At 37.3% G+C, this 21,805-nt stretch overlaps 1 protein-coding gene across 1 annotated transcript in view; it reads left to right on the forward strand.

Moving 5' to 3' along the window:
* Positions 1 to 21,805, forward strand: part of ADAMTS20 (ADAM metallopeptidase with thrombospondin type 1 motif 20) — a 193,911-nt gene that overhangs the window by 147,646 nt on the left and 24,460 nt on the right. The window contains exons 30-35 of the mRNA XM_079938384.1: positions 12,429 to 12,602; positions 12,680 to 12,850; positions 19,961 to 20,161; positions 20,869 to 20,998; positions 21,210 to 21,304; positions 21,392 to 21,486. Coding sequence (XP_079794510.1) covers positions 12,429 to 12,602; positions 12,680 to 12,850; positions 19,961 to 20,161; positions 20,869 to 20,998; positions 21,210 to 21,304; positions 21,392 to 21,486 — 866 coding nt within the window. The remainder of the gene's footprint in view (positions 1 to 12,428; positions 12,603 to 12,679; positions 12,851 to 19,960; positions 20,162 to 20,868; positions 20,999 to 21,209; positions 21,305 to 21,391; positions 21,487 to 21,805) is intronic.

Here is a 21,805-nt window from a genome sequence, read left to right on the forward strand (position 1 = left end):
TCTATTTAGGTCTTCTGCCCATTTTTGGATTGGGTTGTTTGTTTTTTTGTTATTGAGCTGCATGAGCTGCTTGTAAGTTTTGGAGATTAATCCTTTGTCAGTTGCTTCATTTGCAAATATTTTCTCCCATTCTGAGGATTGTCTTTTGGTCTTTTTTATGGTTTCCTTTGCTGTGCAAAAGCTTTGAAGTTTCATTAGGTCCCATTTGTTTATTTTTGTTTTTATTTCCATTACTCTAGGAGGTGGGTCAGAAAGGATCTTGCTGTGATTTATGTCATAGAGTGTTCTGCTTATGTTTTCCTCTAAGAGTTTGAGAGTTTTTGGCCTTACATTTAGGTCTTTAATCCATTTTGAGCTTATTTTTGTGTATGGTGTTAGGGAGTGATCTAATCTCATACTTTTACATGTACCTGTCCAGTTTTCCCAGCACCACTTATTGAAGAGGCTGTCCTTTCTCCACTGTACATTCCTGCCACCTTTATCAAAGATAAGGTGTCCATATGTGTGTGGGTTTATCTCTGGGCTTTCTATCCTGTTCCATTGATCTATCTTTCTGTTTTTGTGCCAGTACCATACTGTCTTGATTACTGTAGCTTTGTAGTATAGTCTGAAGTCAGGGAGCCTGATTCCTCCAGCTCCTTTTTTCATTCTCAAGATTGCTTTGACTATTCGGGGTCTTTTGTGTTTCCATACAAATTGCAAATTTTTTTGTTCTAGTTCTGTGAAAAATGCCAGTGGTAGTTTGATAGGGATTGCATTGAATCTATAGATTGCTTTGGGTAGTAGGGTCATTTTCACAATGTTTATTCTTCCAATCCAAGAACATGGTTTGTCTCTCCATCTATTTGTATCATCTTTAATTTCTTTCATCAGTGTCTTATAATTTTCTGCATACAGGTCTTTTGTCTCCTTAGGTAGGTTTATTCCTAGATATTTTATTCTTTTTGTTGCAGTGGTAAATGGGAGTGCTTTCTTGATTTCACTTTCAGATTTTTTATCATTAGTATATAGGAATGCCAGAGATTTCTGTGCATTAATTTTGTATCCTGCTACTTTACCAAATTCATTGATTAGCTCTAGTAGTTTTCTGGTAGCATCTTTAGGATTCTCTATGTATAGTATCATGTCATCTGCAAACAGTGACAGCTTTACTTCTTTTCCAATTTGGATTCCTTTTATTTCCTTTTCTTCTCTGATTGCTGTGGCTAAAACTTCCAAAACTATGTTGAATAAGAGTGGTGAGAGTGGGCAACCTTGTCTTGTTCCTGATCGTAGTGGAAATGGTTTCAGTTTTTCACCATTGAGGATGATGTTGGCTGTGGGCTTGTCATATATGGCCTTTATTATGTTGAGGGAAGTTCCCTCTATGCCTACTTTCTGCAGGGTTTTTATGATAAATGGGTGTTGAATTTTGTCAAAAGCTTTTTCTGCATCTATTGAGATGATCATATGGTTTTTCTCCTTCATTTTGTTAATATGGTTTATCACATTGACAGATTTGCATATATTGAAGAATCCTTGCATTCCTGGAATAAACCCCACTTGATCATGTTGTATGATCCTTTTAATGTGCTGTTGGATTCTGTTTGCTAGTACTTTGTTGAGGATTTTTGCATCTATGTTAATCAGTGATATTGGCCTGTAGTTTTCTTTCTTTGTGACATCCTTGTCTGGTTTTGGTATAAAGGTGATGGTGGCCTCGTAGAAGGAATTTGGGAGTGTTCCTCCCTCTGCTATATTTTGGAAGAGTTTGAGAAGAATAGGTGTTAGCTCTTCTCTAAATGTTTGATAGAATTCGCCTGTGAAGCCATCTGGTCCTGGGCTTTTGTTTGTTGGAAGATTGTTAATCACAGTTTCAATTTCAGTGCTTGTGATTGGTCTGTTCATATTTTCTATTTCTTCCTGATTCAGTCTTGGCAGGTTGTGCATTTCTAAGAATTTGTCCATTTCTTCCAGATTGTCCATTTTATTGGCATAGAGTTGCTTGTAGTAATCTCTCCTGATCTTTTTCATTTCTGCAGTGTCAGTTGTTACTTCTCCTTTTTCATTTCTAATTCTATTGATGTGAATCTTCTCCCTTTTTTTCTTGATGAGTCTGGCTGGTGGTTTATCTATTTCGTTTATCTTCTCAAAGAACCAGCTTTTAGTTTTATTGATCTTTGCTATTGTTTCCTTCATTTCTTTTTCATTTATTTCTGATCTGATTTTTATGATTTCTTTCCTTCTGCTAGCTTTGGGGTTTTTTTGTTCTTCTTTTTCTAATTGCTTGAGGTGCAAGGTTAGGTTGTTTATTCGAGATGTTTCCTGCTTCTTAAGGTGGGCTTGTATTGCTATAAACTTCCCCCTTAGAACTGCTTTTGCTGCATCCCATAGGTTTTGGGTCGTTTTGTCTCCATTGTCATTTGTTTCTAGGTTTTTTTTAATTTCCTCTTTGATTTCTTCAGTGATCACTTCATTATTAAGTAGTGTATTGTTTAGCCTCCATGTGTTTGTACAGATCTTTTCCTGTAATTGATATCTAATCTCATGGTGTTGTGGTCAGAAAAGATACTTGATACAATTTCAATTTTCTTAAATTTACAAAGGCTTGATTTGTGACCCAAGATATGATCTATCCCGGAGAATGTTCCATGAGCACTTGAGAAGAAAGTGTGTTCTATTGTTTTTGGATGGAGTGTCCTATAAATATCAATTAAGTCCATCTTGTTTAATGTATCATTTAAAGCTTGTGTTTCCTTATTGATTTTCATTTTGGATGATCTGTCCATTGGTGAAAGTGGAGTGTTAAAGTCCCCTACTATGAATGTGTTACTGTCGATTTCCCCTTTTATGGCTGTGAGCATTTGCCTTATGTATTGAGGTGCTCCTATGTTGGCTGCATAAATATTTACAATTGTTATATCTTCTTCTTGGATCGATCCCTTGATCATTATGTTGTGTCCTTCATTGTCTCTTCTAATAGTCCTTATTTTAAAGTCTATTTTGTCTGATATGAGAATTGCTACTCCAGCTTTCTTTTGGTTTCCATTTGCATGGAATATCTTTTTCCATCCCCTTACTTTCAGTCTGTATGTGTCTCTAGGTCTGAAGTGGGTCTCTTGTAGACAGCATATATAAAGGTCTTTTTTTTGCATCCATTCAGCCAATGTGTCTTTTGGTGGGAGCATTTAGTCCATTTACATTTAAGGTAATTATCGATATGTATGTTCCTTCCCATTTTCTAAATTGTTTTGGGTTCGTTATTATAGGTCTTTTCCTTCTCTTGTGTTTCTTGCCTAGAGAAGTTCCTTTAGCATTTGTTGTAAAGCTGGTTTGGTGGTGCTGAACTCTCTCAGCTCTTGCTTGTCTGTAAAGGTTTTAATTTCTCCATCAAATCTGAATGAGATCCTTGCTGAGTAGAGTAGTCTTTGTTGCAGGTTTTTCTCCTTCATCACTTTCAGTATGTCCTGCCACTCCCTTCTGGCTTGTAGGGTTTCTGCTGAGAGATCAGCTGTTAACCTTATGAGGATTCCCTTGTGTGTTTTTTGTTGTTTTTCCCTTGCTGCTTTTAATATGCTTTCTTTGTATTTAATTTTTGACAGTTTGATTAATATGTGTCTTGGCGTATTTCTCCTTGGATTTATCCTGTATGGGACTCTCTGTGCTTCCTGGACTTGATTAACTATTTCCTTTCCCATATTAGGGAAGTTTTCAACTATAGTCTCTTCAAATATTTTCTCAGTCCCTTTCTTTTTCTCTTCTTCTTCTGGAACCCCTATAATTCGAATGTTGGTGTGTTTAATGTTGTCCCAGAGGTCTCTGAGACTGTCCTCAGTTCTTTTCATTCTTTTTTCTTTATTCTGCACTGCAGTAGTTATTTCCACTATTTTATCTTCCTGGTCACTTATCCATTCTTCTGCCTCAGTTATTCTGCTATTGATCCCATCTAGAGTACTTTTAATTTCTTTTATTGTGTTGGTCATCGTTGCTTGTTTCATCTTTATTTCTTCTAGGTCCTTGTTAACTGTTTCTTGCATTTTGTCCATTCTATTTCCAAGGTTTTGGATCATCCGTACTATCATTATTCTGAATTCTTTTTCAGGTAGATTGCCTATTTCCTCTTCATTTGTTAGGTCTGGTGCATTTTTATCTTGCTCCTTCATCTGCTGTGTGTTTTTCTGTCTTCTCATTTTGCTTATCTTACTGTGTTTGGGGTCTCCTTTTTGCAGGATGCAGGTTCGTAGTTCCTGCTGTTTTTGATGTCTGTCTCCAGTGGCTAAGGTTGGTTCAGTGGGTTGTGTAGGCTTCCTGGTGGAGGGGACTAGTGCCTGTGTTGTGGTGGATGAGGCTGGATCTTGGCTCTCTAGTGGGCAGGTTCACGTCTGGTGGTATGTTTTGGGGTGTCTGTGAACTTATTATGATTTTAGGCAGCCTCTCTGCTAATGGGTGGGGTTGTGTTCCTGTTTTACTAGTTGTTTGGCATAGGTTGTCCAGCACTGTAGCTTGCTGGTCGTTGAGTGAAACTGGGTGCTGGTGTTAAGATAGAGGTTTCTGGGAGATTTCCGCCATTTGATATTATGTGGAGCTGGGACGTCTCTTGTTGACCAGTGTCCTGAAGTTGGCTCTCCCACCTCAGAGGCGGAGCCCTGACTTCTGGCTGGAGCACCAAGAGCCTTTCATCCACACGGCTCCTCAATTTCGGATGAATCATTGTCTATTCATGTATTCCACAGATGCAGGGTACATCAAGTTGATTGTGGAGATTTAATCCGCTGTTTCTGAGGCTGCTCAACAAATTAGTCTTTTGTTTTTTTTTTTGTGGTTGTAAACTTTACAAGAAATTCTGTTACTGAATACTAGGGAGGCTACTGATGATTATAATATTATTCCAGGTGACCTAACAGTAAAATATACCTGATGAGGTGTTTAGTAACTGTCTTGCTTCCACACTAAAGTCTTGGATTTGAGCTGAGTTTGCAACTTGGAAAAGGAACTGGTAAGTTCCAGACGGATCATGATTGGAGATGGTTTAAGAGTCAGGGAAATGACAGAACTAGGGAGCCCAGCTGGTCTAAGGCCAGAGAGTGGACACACTTGGAAAGACTCAGCAAAAATGAAGCTGCTGCGGAGATGAGACCAAGGCTGAAAACTCAGTTTATAAAAGAAGGGTGATGGATACTTGCTCTGGCACACTCAGGGAAGTAAGCTCCAGATCTAAACTGGGAAAGCCATATATTTGAATGTGATTGTCCAGCAAAGACCAGCCTGGGAAGTATTAAGGAGGAAAAAGCCAGAAATGAAGCCAGAAATGATAACTAGAATAATTTCCTGAGGCCTGATTTCAGTGGGGCTAGGCTTTCAGCAAAGCTATCTGGCTGCTCTCAGCAGTATCTCAGGATACTTATCCGTGTCTTAGAGGAGCTAGTCCTACGATGGGAAAAAGAGCTCATCTTCTGCTGATGGAACTTCCTTGTCTCTGTCTGATGCTGGAGCTATGTTAGGAATGTAGGGGTTCAGACAGGAGCTGGAAGTGGGGTTTCCCTGGGCCTCTAAGTTTTCATCCTTCACTCCGTGAGATCAGATCCTTGGTGGCAGAGCACCAGCTTTTAAAGTGACAGTGTCAGCGCATCATTATTTTTGAATAAAAAGCTCCCAAATTGAGTGAGCATCTCAGGTTTCTGTGTAGAAGAGTTAGCCTCTGTCAAGTGTTAGTGTGTTGAGAATTGTGGTTCATCTTTGACTGAAAACTAGGGGCAAACATGTCTCTGTTTTTCTTCTCAAAGCAAAACATATATATCTGAGCACTTACTTCTACCCTGAATTTTGGTACAGTAAATAAAATTAATTTTGTGGTTTAGCAGAGACCATTATTTAAAAGATATCCCATTAACCTGTTTTATTTAGTGAATGCCACTACTACCTACTAAGTCGTTCAAAACAGAAACACTGAGTCCATCCTGTCTCCCCTGACCCCTCAGTTAGTTATCCCCTAGCTTCTCTCAATGACAGCAGGCAGGAGACGCTGGTGGATGGGACTGGAGGCAGGAGAGACTCTGCTTTTTGGCCACCAGCATCCCTTTTGATCCCCAGGATTCTTTTGCTGCCTTGCAGCTGCTGCAGCTGCTGTGGTTGCTATTCATGAGGAACACTTCCTGACCCTTGACCTCCAGCTCCACAACAGTGAATCAATCATGGGTGCTAACAACTTGTCCTTGGCTTGCCACCAACTCTGAAATTATATAAGATTCACTAAAGGGATGTATTTCAGGGGTTTCTAAGATACAGATATGAATATGTAAAGACTATAAAAAACACAGATGCTTTTGTACCGCGTCGGCTTTTTTTCTTTGAATTGGTTTTCCTTGTCATAGAAATTAGCTTCATACACCCACACAGTCCCCAAAACTCTGCCAGAAACAAATGACCACTAGTAAAGTCGCTGGCTTTGATTTATTCTATAAAAAGTACCCACATGAAGTTAACAATTGCAGGCTGTCAGTGAGCTGCATATAATAATATATTCAACAGAAGTGTAATTTCAGAGGTAGTTACAGGATAATCACTGGTTGCTACTTTGTTCCAACTGCATAAATTGTAAAATTGCTTTACTAGAATCCCTCACTATAATTTCATTTTATTACTATTTTACATTGTACCTCTAATGGAAAGACTTATTTGGCAAACTGTGACCACAGAGGTGCTCAAATGAGTTTTGAAGTTAACACTCTTCATTTGGTATTTGATATCATTTTTTTTAATGAAAGGATTTAGTAATGCATTTTAATGACTCCAGCCAAACAGGAACAAACATTGCTATATAGAGTCCTTTGTCCCTAGGATCCAGATGTATACGTTTAGAGGCAAAATAAATACTGGAATCATTTAAAACGAAAAATGCCTCATCCTCTTATTTCTGGAACCAGGCTTTTTGTTTTTGTTTTCACCTAATTTTACCTATTTGGGAATACCAGCTTCACTTGTAAATTCAAGTTTTTAAGGCTAGCATGGGGTGTTAGCATCCTCATGGTCTCATGCTTAGTTCAGTGCCATCCAAACGTAGTTTTTATACTCAGAAAAAAAAAAAATCATCCAGAATTCTTACCTCCCCTTGATCATGGCAAACTTGCCGGACAGCTTAGAAAGATACTTGAAGAATCTCAGGCAACCCTATTGAATCTAGAGCCTCGTGATAGCAGCCACTTACTTGGTCCCTCTTTTCAGGGACCCATTATTTTCTTTGTAGTATTTTATGATCAGAGTTGGAACCAAATGTGATATGAGTTCCAAAATCTCACAAGTCTACCGGCTAGTGCCCCCCTTTCCCAAAACACCTAATGTGAAAAAAATTTTTTTGGAAACTATTTGCTAAATGCTGACATGGTTAAGTGATTTTGTATTTCTGTAATTCCATATTTTCTATATTTCCAAAATACATATATAAATCATATTTGATTTAAATATTTGATTTCAAATATAGTCATATTTGAAAAAAATGTGATGTATACATATATATCTTTTTTTTTTTTTTTTTTTTTTTTTTTGCGATACGCGGGTCTCTCACTGTTGTGGCCTTTCCCGTTGCGGAGCACAGGCTCCGGATGCGCAGGCTCAGCGGCCATGGCTCACGGGCCCACCCGCTCCGCGGCATGTGGGATCTTCCCGGACCGGGGCACGAACGCGTGTCCCCTGCAACGGCAGGCGGACTCTCAACCACTGCGCCACCAGGGAAGCCCATATATATCTTTTATAATCTAAAAAGATAGTAAATCTTAAGTCCCCACAGCCCCTGACCAAGAATGCAGAGCCTCTTCATCTTTACACCCAGGTTAAGTGAGTTTTCTTCCAGGAAGACAGGCTGAGGCCAAGGTCAGAGAGGATGTCTTTTTGTTCTGGGGCTGGATGAGCTATGCTTCTCAATCTTTTCTAGCTAGTGCCAGCAATTCTGCTTTTGAATTTCTATGCTGCCTGTTAACTCTCTTCCTTTATCATCTTTCTTGATACTTAAGATGGTCTATCTTTGAGTGGGCTGAGATGACTAATACTCTTTGGTTTGAGGCATGTGTCGAGAAACTTTTCAAGGCAAAAATATTTGTATCTCTGTAAGAAAAGTGAAAAAAAATGGGAATAGGACGGAAGCAGCAAGGGACAGTCAGTTCCTGACACTGCTGAGAGACTTCTGTATTCTTCCCAACTGTAGGTATTCATTATGCAGATGAGGAAACAACAGCTTACAGGGGTTAAGTACTGAACAGCTTGTGCAGGTCACAGGCCAGGAAGTGATGGGGGCGGGGGGTGAGCATTTGAACACTTGTCTGAGTCTTCCCTATTGTAGTTGCTGTCATAATTATTTTATAGTTATCATTTTACATGAGCTCATCTTTATACTTCCTTAGCAATGTCTTTTACTTCCTTAGCAATGTATCTCCCCTCTTACAAGGCATCTGAAGTCAACAATTGCAGAATGTCACTGGATGACACATAACAATGCATTCAACAGAAACGTAGTTCCTATGTTGTGTTGAGTTCATTACAGGCTTATTTATATATAAAAACCTGTTGCATAAATTTAAGATATATATGGATTTTACATATCTTAGGAAAATAACTGAGGGTTTAATTGATCATGTATTGAATATGGTGTAGTTGCTTAAATCACTAGCAACATATTAGGCTACATTAATACATGAAGCGTGTTCAAAATTTTGCACTAATAAATTCTGGTCAGATTTTTGGAGCAGTACCTATTCTGAGACCCACACTGTAAGAAAAGTCTTGACAAATTACCAAATCCCCAGAGAAGCCCAATTGAATTGTTATAACTATTCTGTATCAGTTCCACTGTGTTCTGTTGCAAGTAGGAAAAGTACTGATTGTTAGTGGCTCGAACTCAAAGTCATTTATTCTTTACAAAACAAGACCAGAAGGTCACTAGATTTAAGTTTGATTCAGTAGCTCCACAATGGCAGGGTGCTGGATGGGCATTTCTGTGATTCTGTTGATCAACCCTAATGGTCATAAAATAGCTGCTCCCTTTCCAGACCTCACACCTTTATACTTTCTCACATGAAAGTAAGTATGAATTTGTTCTATGTTGATGAGGACAGGTTCTAGACAGTGGGTAAAGTTTACGGAAGAATATTTCAGCTCAATATAGGAGGGTGTTTGCTAAAACTTCAGAGTCACCCAAAAATGAAATGATTGCTTTCAGGATACAGTGAACTTACTCATACTGAGGCTGTGGAAGTATGGGTAGGTTTGATATTCATTCATTCACTACTGCTGTAAAATGGATTTCAGGATGGAAGAGGAATTGGAATTAGATATTCCTAGAGTCTTTTCTAACTCAAAATCCTGTACTACTGCTAATACTACTGCTACAGTATTGATGAATTTGAAATAAACTATAGTTACAAATAACTGACTATAATAAAATCAAAACCTTAATCCATTAACAAGAAATTATAAATAATGCATCAAGAAAGGACTTTACTATTACATTTTAAATAATTTTTTTATTAAATAGCAGAGTGAGTTAGCCTTAATGAACCCATTTGGCAATGCATGTTCTAACATTTCTTCATCTCTGCTCTACAGTAGCTAAAACAGCTACAGTACCTGTGGATTGGCTAAAACTTACCTTCTCCACTTCCACTGTCAAGTTTTTAAAGCACCAGGCTATGCAGTGTTGTAGTACATGTATGCATGAATAGGAAATTTGGCTGACTTTTCCTCTCTGAGTTAAATTATGCAGTGGTGGTCAGTTAGTGCCTTCCAATCAATTATTTGTGTCATACTCGTAATGATAGACTCGCATTGCCTTCATTTGAGTTACTTGGATTTTTAAAGAAAGATAAAATTTAACATACTTATAAAAATGTGGTTCAATAAAGCTGTTGAATAAGGGTGACTACTCTGGAGTTACAGCTGTACCTTGGGAGGTCATTCTAATAAGTCGCTGGACATAAGAGTGAGTTATCATGTCTTCACAGCATCCGCAGCCCGTAAGAGGAGCTGATGGGCAAAGACGATAAGTTAGGCTTTGGAAATGTTGGATTTGAGGTGCCTTTGACATATCTATGTAGAAAATACATGAAAAGTCTTGTCAATACATGAAAAATTCCTTGTAAATACATGAAAATATAAATGGAGAGCTCAGAATTATGATCAAGGCTGGAGAGAACAGATTTAGAAATTATTGGGACATAGAAGAAATTGCTCAGGAAGAGCTCAGAGGGTATAAAGAGAAGCAAGTTATAAAGAGAACCCTGGGAGACGCTAACATTTAAAGGCTAAACAGAGAAAATAGAGTCAGTTAAGGACTACAAGAGGAGAGTACCTGGAACCAGAGGGGATTTCAATCACAGAGGCCAGAAAGGCTCAACAGAATGTGGTCACTGGTGCTGACAGTGTCAGTGAGATTAACTAAGAAAAGACTTGAAAATTGTCTCTTGGACTTGGCAGTTAGGGTTATCGATGACATGAGGCTAAGAAATACTTCATTTAAGCAAAGAATTCTCTCCTCTGTTCAAATCTGAAATCACATCAGTTTACTCTTTTGTACTCTTAGCTCTAAAAAATGCTGGAAAACAAAAGTTACTTGTGTTCTTCCAAGCAGTAGTCCAGTTTTTTTTTTCTTTTGAGGGTGAGGTCCATTATAGTAGCCCCCTATGGTGTCAGTGGACTCTTCTAAATGCATGCTGTGGTCAGAGAATCAGTCAGCCACTGTGGATTATTGAACTGTAGAAAACGCTATTTATCAACTTCTTGCTAAATTGTGTTTTGTGAAATTTATTTTCAGGATTTTTTTTTCAGGTTTAGAAGTAGGAATTTTTCTGAATATGGTTTATATTTGTGAAATTATTACTGGAAAATGTTTGCAGGAGCCTTATTTTATAGACTAAACATTTCACCAAAGGTTCAGATAAGTTAAACTACAACCTGACATCTTAGTCTGCTTAATATTGTGCCCTGCACAAAATACATATTAAGTTATTATTATCTCCATACAAAGGAGCCATGTCTTTTTTGTGAAAACATTCAATGAGCTGTCAAAATTCAACTGCTAAAGCATAAGATGAGGGTCAATATAAGTAAGCAATATAGATATGCATAATATTCTTTGTAAGTTAAAAAAATATAAAAATCCTCTTTTAAGTCAGTGGTTGCCGCTTATACACACAAGACAGAAAACTAAATCTAAAGGTACCGCTAGAGTAAAACTGTTGCAAGAGTTTATAAGAGGAACTTGAGTCTAACAGGTGAACTAAGTCCTTAGGTTTTGTGGGCTTTAAGTGTTTTAAAATTCATGGTGAAACCATATTCTGCAGAGACATATTTACTGTTAGAGAAAAAAGCAACCACTGACTCTGTGAATCCTGCAGAAACAGAGACCTTAATGAAAAACCTGAAGTTTCACCCTTACACTGTCATAGTTGCGAACAGCCATGAGGCCCCATGTAACACTCAATATGACCTCCAATCCCTTCTGGAATAACGAAGAGTATAAAAACCAAGCTCACAAATTAAATAAATACCCTCAGACGTTCTGCCTACTTTATTAATGTTGGCATCCTAGCTCTTGGTGGTGGTCAGGCTCTGCTGTTTTATGGCTTGGCCTTGCAGAGTTGAGAAAACCCTGAGAAGTTGCCAAGTCCTTCTCCATCCTGTGGAGGCAGCACGGGGAGAGCTCAAAGGCTGCAGTCAGAAAGAGGTGGGCTTAAACCTGCTTCGCCACTGACTTCACGTAGCAGCTCAGGCAAATGACTTAACATCTCTTAGCTAAGTCCCGGGCCCTCAGCCCTGGTGCCTCCTTTGAAGAGCTGTTGCGAGGAATAAATGTGTGGGACATGTTCTGTGAAATTTTACAAATAACACAAAACCTTCTTTGTACAGATAAGACAAGTGAGAGGAGAGGCTAAGACAAGGTTGTCTAAGTAAACTGTAAGCTTACACGATCAGTTTCCCAAAACACCTCTCCACTGAAATACAATCACGAGTCAACAAATCAGCAAATGTTTGGATCCCCAAGCTGTAATAGGGACGGCAGGTATAAAGATGGATAGAACCCAAACTTGGAAATTATTGTTGCTTTGAGGGAGATTATGAATACAGTGTAATTTCAATATTTAAATAATGTTCAAAAGCAATGTAGTAGTAGAATAGTTTGTGTGGTAAATTTTATAGATATTAAGTATGTTTAAGTCAGAAGAGAGAGCTATCAATTCGGACGGAGTATCTGGTCATAGTTTCTACAAGACTTGAATAGGTATTGCAAAATAAAGAACATCTATTTGTATACTTGTATAGGTGCTCCAGACCAGGCAATGTTAAAAATACTTCTTGCATGTATTTTCTATCTAATGCATGGTATAATTTTGCTCTACTTTGCGATTTTTACATAATTTTATATTTGTTAGTTAATTATTCCAATCGTTTGGGTTTCTTCATAGTGCTCTGTGACCTGTGGCTCTGGAGTTCAGCAAAGGGATGTGTACTGCAGACTGCGAGGTGTTGGTCGGGTGGCAGAAGAAAAGTGTGATCAGTCCACACGGCCTTATTTTCAGAGACAATGTTGGCGTCAGGACTGCATACAGTACCATTGGGTGGCGGGAGAGTGGCTGGATGTGAGTATTGTCAAGTACACTTTCAGACAACCCTTCAGTGAAAGAATGTGTTCTTCATTTCGTCATTGTATTTCTAGTGTTCAACGTCATGTAAGAAAAGAGAGACACATCGGCAAGTGAAGTGCGTGGGTGCACAAAACACGCAAGTGAATGAAAGTTTCTGCGATCCTTCAACCAGACCTCTTGCAGTCAGAAAGTGCAGAAACCCTCCCTGCAAGTATATTGTGGTAACGGGAAACTCATCACAGGTAAGGCAAAGAAAGGAAGTTGAGAATTTTCGCTCCTGGAAAACACAGCTGAGTTTCAAATTTGACCCAGTTGAAACTGGGTCTAAATTTGAACATGGGAGCAGATGATGGTGTGCATATCAATCTAAGGGATAAAATCGCTGGCAGTTGGATGGTGCAAATAGAATAATAGCGACATGTATGTTAAACTCTGGTGCAGTTCTGAAGCGGTGACAACTTTGAAACCGACTACCAGGGACGGTTTGGCATCTGTCCCTGCATAGTTGGCTGCTTTAAAAAATTTTTCTCTTCCGGTTTTATTGAGATATAATTGACGCACAACCCTGTATAAGTGTAAGGGGTACAGCATATATCTCTGTCATCATCCATATATCTATCTATCTATCTACCTATATCTATCATCTATCTATCTATCTATCTATCTATCTATCATCTATCTATCTATCTATCATCTATCTATTGCTTTTTTATTCATCTGTTTATGGAAACTTAGGTTGCTTCCATATCTCGAATGTTGTAATCAATGCTGCAATAAATATTGGGGTGTATATATCTTTTTGAGTTAGTGTTTTTGTTTTCTTCAGGAAAATATCCAGAAGTGGAATTTTGCTGGATCATATGGTAATTCCCATTCACAATTTTTTGAGGAAACGCCATAATATTTTCCATAGTGGCTGTACCAATTTATATGCCCACCAGCAGTGCAGGAGGGTTCCCTTTTCTCCATATCCTTGCCAGCACTTGTTTGTTTGTTGTCTTTTTGATTATAGCCATTCTGACAGGTATGAGGTGATATCACAGTTTTTATTTGAAATTCCTTGATGATTAGTAATGTTGAGTATTTTTACATGTGTCTGTTGGCCATCTGTATGTCTTCCTTGGAAAAATATTCAGATCCTCTGCCCATTTTTAAACTGAATTGTTTGCTTTTTTTTGATATTCAGTTGTGTGAGTCCTTTATATATTTTGGATATTAACCCCTTATCCGATATATCATTGCAAATATATTGTCCCATTCAGTAGGCTGTCTTTTCACTTTTTTGATAGTTTCCTTTGCTGTGCCAAAGGTTTTTATTGTGATGTGGTCTCATTTGTTTGTTTTCGCTTTTGTTGCCCTTGCCTGAGGAGATGTATACAAGAAAATACTGCTAAGATTGGTGTGAAAGAGCGTATTACCTAGGTTTTCTTCCAGGAGTTTTAGGGTTTCAGACCTTACATTTAAATCTTTAGTCATTTTGAGTTTATTTTTGTATATGGTGTAAGGAAAGCATCCAGTTTTATTCTTTAGCACATAGCTGTTGAGTTTTCCGAATGCCAGTTATCAATGAGACTGTCTTTTCCCCATTGTATATTCCTAGCTTTGTGTTGTAGATTAATTGACCATATAAGCATGGGTTTATTTCTGGGATCTCTATTCTGTACCATTCAGCTATGTTTCTGTTTTTGTGCCAGTATCATACAGTTTTGTTTACTATAGATTTATAATACAGTTTGAAATCCAAGAGCATGGAAACTCCAGCTTTAGGGTTTTTTGGGTTTTTTTCTGTTTGTTTTTTTTCTTAAGATTGCTTTGGCTATTCCAGGCCTTTTGTGGTTCCATTCAAATTTTTGGATTCTTTGTTCTAGTTCTGTGAAAAATGCCACTGGTATTTTGATAGGAATTGCATTAAATCTATAGATTGCTTTGGGTAGTGTGGACATTTTAACAGTATTAATTCTTCCAATCCATGAGCATGGTGTATGTTTCCATTTACTTGTGTCATCTTCAATTCTTTCATCAATGTCTTATAGTTTGCAGAGTACAGGTCTTTCACCTCCTTGGTTAAATTTATTCCTAGGTATTTTATTCCTTTTGATGCAATTGTAAATAGAATGGTTTTTAAAATTTTTCTTTCTGATAGTTTGTTGTTAGTGTATAGAAATGCAACAGATTTCTGTGTATTGATTTTGTATCCTACAACTTTAGTGAATTCATTCATTAGTTCCAATAGTTCTTTGGTGGAGTCTTTAGGGTTTTCTATATATAATATCATGTAATCTGCAAATGGTTACAGTTTTGCTTCTTCCTTTCCAATTTGAACGTCTTTTATCTCTTTTTCTTGTCTGACTGCTGTAGCTAGAACTTCCAAAACTATGTTGAATAAAAGTGGTGAGAGTGGTATCTTTGACTTGTTCTTGATCTTAGAAGAAGGCTTAGAGGAAAAGCTTTCAACTTGTCATCACTGAGTGTGATGTTAGCTGTGGGTTTGTCATATATAACCTTTATTATATTGAGGTATGTTCCCTGTACTATTGAAATAATCATATGACTTTTATCCTTCATTTTCTTAATGTGGTATATCACGTTGATTGATTTGTGGACATTGAACCATCCTTGCATCCCTGGACTAAATCCCGCTTGAATTTGGTTTGCTAATATTTTGTTGAGGACTTTTGCATCTATGTTCATCAGTGATATTGACCTGTATTTGTGTGTGTGTGTGTGTGTGTGTGTGTGTGTGTGTGTGTGTGTATGTGTGTGTGTGAGATATCTTTGTCTAGTTTTGGTATCAGGGTAATGCTGGCCTTGTAGAATGAATTTGGAAGTGTTCCTTCATTGGCAATTTTTTGGACTATTTTGAGAAGGATAGGTGTTGACTTTTCTCTAAATTTTTGATAGAACTCACCTGTGAAGCCATCAGGTCCTGGACTTTCGTTCGCTGGGAGTTTTTAAATCACAGTTTCAATTTCAGTGCATGTGATTGGTCTGTTCATATTTTCTATTTCTTCCTGGTTCAGTCTTGGGAGATTGAACATTTATAGAAATTTATCCATGTCTTCTAGATTATCTAATTAGTTGGCATATAGTTAGCAGTAATCTTTTATAATCCTTGTATTTCTGTGGTGTCAGCTGTAACTTTTTCTCTTGCATTTTCACTTTCTTGATAGTGTCTTTTGTGCACCAATGTATTTAATTTTGATGACGTCAAATTTATTTTTTCTGTTCATTTGTACTTTAGGTATCATTTCTAAGAAACTATTGCCCATCCAAGGTTACAAAGGTTCACACTTATATTTTGTTCTAAGAATTTTGTAATTTTAGCTGATACGTTTAGGTCTGTAATCCACTTTGTATTAATTTTTGTATATGATGTGAAGTGGGGTCCAACTTTATCCTTTTGCATGTGGCTATCCAGATGTTCCAACACAATTTTTGGAAAAAACTGTTCTTTCCTCATTGAATTATCTATTACTGAAGAGTTATTTTTGAACTCTGAATTCAGTTCCCTGATCTATGTGCCTATCCTTATATCGTTACCACATAGTCTTGGTCTTATAGTAAGGTAGTTTTATAGTAAGTGTTGAAATCAGGAAGTGTGAGAGAACCAATTTTGCTTTTCCTTTTCAAGATTATTTGCTTATTCTGTGTCCCTTACATTCCTATATAAATTTTAGGATCAACTTGTCATATTCTGGGTAAACTCCAGCTAGGATTTTGTTAGAGATTACGTTGAATCTTGATCAGTTTGGGGAATGTTGCCATCTTAATAATGTCTTCCAATCCGTGAATTGACATGTCTTTCCATTTATTTAGGTCTTATTAATTTATTTCAAGGATGCTTTATAGTTTATAGTTTTCATTGTACAAATCTTACACTTTTTTGGTTAATTTTGTTCCTAAAAATTTTATTAATCTTTTATGCTCCTGAAAATGAAATTATACTCTTAATTTCATTTTCTGCTTGTCCGTTCATAATGTGTAGAGATAGAATTGATTTTTGTATGTTAAACACATTTATTGAGCACAGTTCTTTTTTTGTGTGGATTACTTAGCATTTTCTATATACAGAAGTATATCATTTGCAAATCCAGGTAGTTTTATTTCTTCCTTTAAATCTGGGTGCCTTTTACTTCATTTCTTCCCTAGTTTCCCTGGCTAGAAACTCCAAAACAATGTTGAGTAGAAGTGGTAAAAACAGATATCCTTCTCTTTAGAGGAGAACTTTCAATGTTCATAATTGAATAGGTTAGCTATGGATTTTTTTGTAGATTCTCTTTATTATACCCTCCTATTCTTAGTTTGCTTGGTGTTTGTATAATGAAAATGTGTCAGTTTGTCAAATGCTTTTTTTGCATCTCTTAAGATGCTCATGTGGTCTTTATGAGTCTATTTGTATGATGTATTCCATTGATTGATTTCACATGTTGAAACAATGTTACATTCCTGGGATAAATCTTACTTTGTCATGGTGTATGATCCTTTTTATTTGCTTCTGGGATTGTTTTGCTAGTGTTCTGTTGAGGATTTTTACATCTATATTCACAAGAGATATTGGTCTGTAGTTTTCGTTCCTTGTTATGTCTGCCTAGTTTTGGTATGAGGGAAATACTGGCCTCATATGACAAATTAGGAAGTGTTCTTTTCTATTCTATCTTTTGGAAGTATTTTGGAGGGGGAGGGTGCTAATTCTTTAAACTTTGGGGGGAGTTCACCAATGAAGGCTCTGGTCCTGGGTTTTTATTTGTGTGAGGTTTTTTGTTTATTAATTCCATCTCTTTACTTGTTATAGGTCTACATAGATACACAGATTTCTACACATGTTCTCCCATCTTCCCAGAGTTTGTTGTTACTGCTGTTTGTTGTTGTTTGTTTGTTTGTTCAGTGACTTTTCTGAACTAACTGTAAAGTCTGTATTCTTTGTCTCATGTGATCACTAAAGTCTCTATCTGATTAGTTTTCAACTAATGACTGGGTAGTGATTTCCTGAGATACTTGGAACCAGTAATCTCCAGTCTTTGCCAAGAGGCTCTGTGTGCATGTGTGGGCATCTTCAACACTAGATGAAGCAGTTGACAACTCTTCCTTAACCTTAACTTCCTGCTTGAGCAGAGCCTTGACATCAGCCAGAAATGAGAGTGTAGGTACTTCTCAGATATTTCCTAAGCTTGCACACAGCCCTAGACGTGTGCAAACCTTATGTATGTCCATGGCCTTCTAGTTATCTATGACTCTGTTGGAGTTTTTAAAGCCCCTGTGGACATCTCCTTTCCAAGCTTTTCCTTTTAAGCTTTTCTTGGTAGCCCATTGCTTGCCTGACTGTTATCCACTTCCTCTGGAAGCTGCAAAGTTAAACAATAGCCTTTAATTGTGTTAAAAAAATGCCTCCAAGGAGAAGGCTTTTAGCACTGGACAAGTGCTGGGTAAAGTCAAATAGAGACTTGCAATTGAGGTCTTTCAGAAAACCACTAAACAGTTCAAATAATGACAGTTCTCTGGAAATGAGGCTTAGAAAGATGTCCAATCCCTCTGGTGGCTTCCATGCTTTTGTTTTTCAGTATGTTTGCAGGGCTATTGATTTTCAATCCTCCTATAGAGCTAAAGAGGGGGAATGGGAATAGGGCAAACTAAAACACACAAAGCTCACTGTTCTTACTGAGATTTAGCCTTATTTCTTTAACAAATGCTTCCCGGATTGCTGCAAGCCTTTGGTTAATTTACAGAGCTCTGAAAAAGTTGATTTTCACAAGTTTTGTCAGTTTTCTCATTGCCTTTATAGAAGAGAACGTTTTCAGATGTCCTTGCTCTGCTGTTTTCACCGATGTCACTCACCCCTTGGGGTCTGCTTTGATAGATGGATATTTCTCCTCATCATAGGTTATATTTTCCTGCCTCTTTGCATGCCAGTTAATTTTTTATTGCATGCCATGCATTATGAATTTTACTTTGTTGGCTACTGGATAGTTTTTATTTCTATACGTATATTTTGAGCTTTGTTCCAGAATGCAGTTATTTTGTCTGTAAGAAGTGTGATCTTTTCTTGTCTTGCTCTTAAGATTTTTTATGGGAGACCAGTTCATTGTTTAGTCTAGAGTTAGCTATTCCCCTCTACTGTGACAAGACCCCTTTGAGTACTCTACCTATTGCTGCATGTATATAAGGTTTTCCAGTCTGAATGAAGGGAACAGACACTATATTTGGTCCTGTGTGAGTGCCAGATACAGTGATTCATATGTCATTTATTTACTTAAAAATACTTATTTATTTATGTTGCACCAGGTCTTATTTGAGGCACACGATATCTTTGTTGGGGCATGTGAGATCTTTAGTTGCAGCATATGGGATCTTTCAGTTGTGGCATGAGGACTTCTTAGTTGCGGCATGCGGACTTTTAGTTGTAGCATGCGTGCGGGATCTAGTTCCCCGACCAGGGATCGAACCTGGGCCCCCTGCATGGGAGCATGGAGTCTTACCCACTGGACCACCAGGGACGTCCCCATATGTCTTTTAATCGGTCCATGCCTTGGCCTCAGTTGGAGTCCTCACATGTTTGCACTGGTCAGAACTCTGCTGTCCCCTTGGGATCCCTTTCCTTGTTCCAAAACCTGGAAACTCTCTCAAGACATTAAGCTGGAGCAATTATAGGGTCACTTTGTTTGTTTCCGTCTCCCAGGGAATCACTGTCCTTTATTGCCTAATGTCCAGTGTCTTAAGAGCCATTGTTTAATCAATACATATTTTGTTCAAGTGTTTTTTTTGTTTTAGGTCAGATGGTAACTCTATTCCTTGTTACTCCTTTTTGTTGGAGTCAGAAATCTATTTGCCCATTCTTTTCTCTGGATCGTTAATTTATATCTAAATCACTTACCTATTCTAGTCAAATGGTAGTACACATCACATTGTATGTATAGAGATAAATATATGCTAAACTTATATAGAGTTACCAGTACATTAAGACTAATAAATGTCCTTTATTTCAGGTAAGAATGCTTGATATGTTTCATTTCTCCAAAGCTCTGCTTATCAGGAGATAAATTTTCATTCAGTTAAGCTATTCTTTGTAGTGTGACCAAGAAAACAGAAAACAAACAAAGGAACAAACAGAAAAAACATAGGCACTGAATATAGACAATCTATCCTGCATCTGGATCCTTTCCATCCTGGTACAACTCTGTGAAAGTTGCCTAATACCTCTGAACATTTGTTTACCCATCTGTAAATGAGGCTAATAATAGGATTGTTGTGGGGATACCATAACATAGTATATATTAAGCACCTGGAAAGTAGTGGTGCTTAACCCTGGTTAAGTTTAAGAGCATCTTCTTCTCCCTTCGTAACATTGTATTTTTCAGTGTGCAGGTAACTGTGGATTTAGTTACCGACAAAGGATTTCATATTGCATTGGGATCCGATCTACTGAGAAATATAAGCTTCATGAGCTGTGGCCTATAGACTATCCAGAATGCCCTGTGCTGCCTTCCCCTCAGGTTTACAAATGCAATTTTAGAACCTGTTTGCATATGGCCACTTGGAAAGTTGGAAAATGGAGCAAGGTCAGTTTATAATTATGAATTTAAAATCTTCTGAATGAGACTTTCTAGTTGTGGGATGCCTACTATTCTGCACTTCTAACTAGATATCAGAGTTGTCTCATACCCCTATTGTCTAACAATCACTTTACCAGTTATTTATCAGTTATCATCTCTTTTTCTAAGTTTGCTATAACCTGCCTTAAGCAGGGACCATAATTAATACTTGTTTCTTTTCCTCAGAGCACCTGGCACAGTGGCTTGCATTTTGAGTAGATGCTTAAGCAATACTTATTGGTTAAGTGAAAAAGTAAATAAATCTAATGTATGAGTAATACAGGTTATTTGCACCATATTCCATTTCCAATTTAATTGATAGAAAGCAAGTAAATATTGCTTTGCAAACAGCATACAACAATGAGTAAAAACTCAGTAGTCTGAATAACCATCATTAATTAATATTTATCAGGTATTAACAATATACTGCTGAGCTAACGATACAAAATAAATGGAAAGGAGCCAGTAACTGAGAAAGAATAGATTGAGTTTCTTAAGGATTAGCCCCACCTGTGACTCTCTAGCCTCCAGGATATTTTTGTGTCTGCAGAAATTCTAGCCATTATTGATCATCAGTTTGTTCCAAAAGGACCTAGCTTGAAAGGAGGAGATATGTATTTACTGGCCTTATTATCCATTATATACTTTACCTTCAAATTTTACTCTGTTCACAGTGCTCTGTGACTTGTGGAGTTGGGGTAATGGAGAGAAGAGTGGAATGCATAGCTGACAATGGTTGGTCCAGTGACTTATGTTTAAAGAGTTTAAAACCAGATGCTCAAAAGAAATGTTATGTCCATGACTGTAAGTACTAGACTTCAAAAATCTAGAACCTAAGTGTTCCTCAGAAGTTTTAATTAAAATCTGAAAATAAATATTTAGAGTAGTGATACACTCCACAAAATGAAAGGTCTGTTTTTTTCAGAATATAACAATATTGGTGTAATTGAGTTAAATTCATGTTGTGTCTGTAATTTGTTCATTGTTGATAAGTTGTACTCACTTGTCCTTGAAGGTAAAACATTTACCAGCTGTAAAGAAATCCAAGTGAAAAACAACATTACCAAAGATGGTGACTATTACCTTAACATTAAAGGAAGAATAATAAAGGTATTACGAAGACAGCTCCTATTTGATTTTAGCATTGACTGTTGACTTTGAAAAAATCTTTTCTAGATCTTTGCATTTTCTCTTTAGATCTATTGTGCTGGCATGCACTTGCAGAACCCCAAGGAATATATATCATTGGTCAAAGGTGAAGAAGACAACTTTTCTGAAGTGTATGGCTTTAGGTATATGCTGTGTTTTGCCTTATCTGTGCATTTTCATGGTCCTTCAAGAGAATTAGAAGTTCCAGAGTTCAGAGTGGTACTTGAATAGCTCCCAGTGTGACAAGTAATTTAGAAACAGGTAGATATATTATGACCTAAGCCAGATGTTGTCCATGCCTGTTCAATAATAAAGATTTGAGCATTAACATGTACTCACAGAGAGACTGACTAAGAAGGATACTATGGGTGAGCAGTGAGACAACAGAGGAGGGAAGAATTTAAGACCTGAGTGTATTTTCATAGAAATCAAATTAATTCCAGTAATAAAAGCTAGGAGAAC

This window comes from Stenella coeruleoalba, assembly GCF_951394435.1.
Source record: "Stenella coeruleoalba genome assembly, chromosome: 11".
NCBI lineage: Eukaryota > Metazoa > Chordata > Mammalia > Artiodactyla > Delphinidae > Stenella > Stenella coeruleoalba.